Raw genomic sequence first — 2,476 nt, 5'->3', positions numbered from 1 at the left:
ATATATATAGCAGTATATATATATATATATATATATATATATATATATATATATATATATATATATATATATATATATATAAATACAATTTGAATTTCGCTTTTCGGAAACTATGTTATATTTTCATAAAAAGAGCAACATTGTGCGGATCACTACATCCTCCATCTCATCCTTTTCCACGTTTTTTTCTGCAGTAGAACCAACATAGCCTATCAGTATGGATGCAAGCGAAACAACTCAGCTGCTACGTCCGGAACTTAATGGCAATGGGTCGAAGGATCCTCTGGAGGCCCAGGCAAAGGAACTTGGTGTAACTCCCTTCCAGAAGGGCACAGCCGTCGCCGTGTGTCTCAACTATATTATTGGTGGGTCTTAGGGTAACCACAGGGCATGCACATGGTTAGCGCTCTATCAGCGGGGGCAACGGGGCGCGGGAGGGGGGGGGTATATGTAAGTCTCTCTCACACTACGATCACGTGGAGTGGTTAATATTTTTCCGGACGCGCATGTCTGGATACAAAGAATGTAAAACTCAAAAATATATCAAGGGGGTTTTTTGGTTAACCTTGGCGACTCTCCTGCTCCCTTTTGCCTTATCGCATATCGAGGCCCTCTCTTCATCGCATACGAACACTTTGTTATCCAATGTTAATCCGTCGCATACGGACAAGGACACTGTTATCCAATGTTAATCCGTCGCATACGGACATGGCCACTTTGTTATCCAATGTTAATGCTGCCTCGCGCTGGTCGCTTGTTTCAATTTGTTGCCTCTTCTGTTGTAGAATCTCACCCGTTGCACTTATACACACAGAGGGTGTCTGTTACACACTCCCACCGCAGGTCTCATATGCACAGGTCCTATCCAGGACTGTTCAGCCACACCCAACGATATATATATATATAACGTGCCGTATGCTTTGTATTGTGATTACTGTGATGACGTGTGTGCTTGTGTTCGTGGTGCTAGTGGCGTACTCCGTTTCAGGTGGTACAAACACAGTACATTCTGACTCGTTAGCTGTACGCCTATTTTGGGTGACCGTTTCCAATGGCGAAGACCAACTATAGTCGTCCTGGCAGCCTCACACATCCCCTTCGGCCCGTGCACGCAGATGGGTTGCCTCAATGTGTATTGTTTTATTGCTCGGTGTTCCACTGCAATAGCGGGAGTTAACTTAACCTTGTGATGTCTCCTGCATGATTGTAATAATTGATATTTAAGCCCACATGTACACGAAAATAGTTACAGTTTATCTTTCTGACTGTACGAACCAATGCCTCCCAGCCAGACGTGCACGGAGGTAATTAATACCCTCATATTTATCCATACCTGTAGGTACGGGATGTTTCGGGTTGCCCTACGCCTTCACCGCCACAGGCCTAGGGCTGACCAGCCTGCTGCTGCTCGTCGGGTCCGTCTGTGCGTTTATATCGCTCAACTACACACTGGAGATTGTGACACGCGGTGAAGGTGCCACATCGGCCGAGGAAGAGCGCAGCTCAGAGCCCGTCATGGAGATGAGCTACCGCAAGTTTGGGTTCACCACCCTGGCCTATAAGTTCTCAGGCTCGTATGTGATGTGTATATGTCCATTCTGTGCCACCCTGGCCTAAAAGTTCTCAGGCTCGTATGTGATGTGTATACGTCCATTCTGTGCCACCCTGGCCTATAAGTTCTCAGGCTCGTATGTGATATGTACATGCCCGTTCTGTGCCACCCTGGCCTATAAGTTCTCAGATTCGTATGTGGTATATAGATGTCCATTCTCTGCCACCCTGGCCTTTAAGTTTTGGGCTCGTATGTGATGTGTATATGTCCATTCTGTGCCACCCTGGCCTATAAGTTCTTGGACTCGTATGTGAGATGTACATATCCATTCTGTGCCACCCTAGCCTATAAGTTCTCAGGCTCGTATGTGATGTGTATATGTCCATTCTATGCCACCCTGGCCTATAAGTTCTCAGGCTCGTATGTAATGTGTATATGTCCATTCTCTGCCACCCTGGCCTATAAGTTCTTGGGCTCGTATGTAATGTGTATATGTCCATTCTATGTCACCCTGGCATATAAGTTCTCAGGCTCGTATGTGATGTGTATATGTCCATTCGGTGTGGGTTTGGGACCGCAGTCTGGCCCCTTGCTCCTCACCACGTGACCTGCCCTTATCTCCTATGCCATTGGGCTTCTGTTAGATACCAGAGACACGCTATGGCGAGTCATATTGTATCACATACTGCGGTTAATTAATTATTAATTAACATACTACTTGTTGTGGTGTGGTGCCTCTTCTTCGTGCGGTAGGATACGGGTGTGTCGCGTTGTTCCGACTGTATGCAAAGGATACGAAAAGAGGGCTTATGCACCACATGTATCTGCATCCCACACAACTCGATTGCGACGGATGATGCACACACACGACAAGAATCACCGTGTTGTGTCGCGCCACTGCTGCTTTGTGTATTATATTCATAT

The 2,476-nt window shown here is 46.2% G+C and overlaps 1 protein-coding gene across 1 annotated transcript in view; it reads left to right on the top strand.

Moving 5' to 3' along the window:
* Positions 1–217: 217 nt before the first annotated feature.
* Positions 218–2,476, top strand: part of SARC_05781 (hypothetical protein) — a gene marked incomplete at both ends in the record, with an annotated part of 10,707 nt that continues 8,448 nt past the window's right edge. The window contains 2 exons of the mRNA XM_014300358.1: positions 218–365; positions 1,340–1,574. Coding sequence (XP_014155833.1) covers positions 218–365; positions 1,340–1,574 — 383 coding nt within the window. The remainder of the gene's footprint in view (positions 366–1,339; positions 1,575–2,476) is intronic.

This window comes from Sphaeroforma arctica, assembly GCF_001186125.1.
Source record: "Sphaeroforma arctica JP610 unplaced genomic scaffold supercont1.383, whole genome shotgun sequence".
In the NCBI taxonomy this organism is placed as follows: domain Eukaryota; class Ichthyosporea; order Ichthyophonida; genus Sphaeroforma; species Sphaeroforma arctica.
The sequence above is the reverse complement of the archived record's forward strand: the minus strand, read 5'-3'. Positions and strand labels throughout refer to the sequence as shown.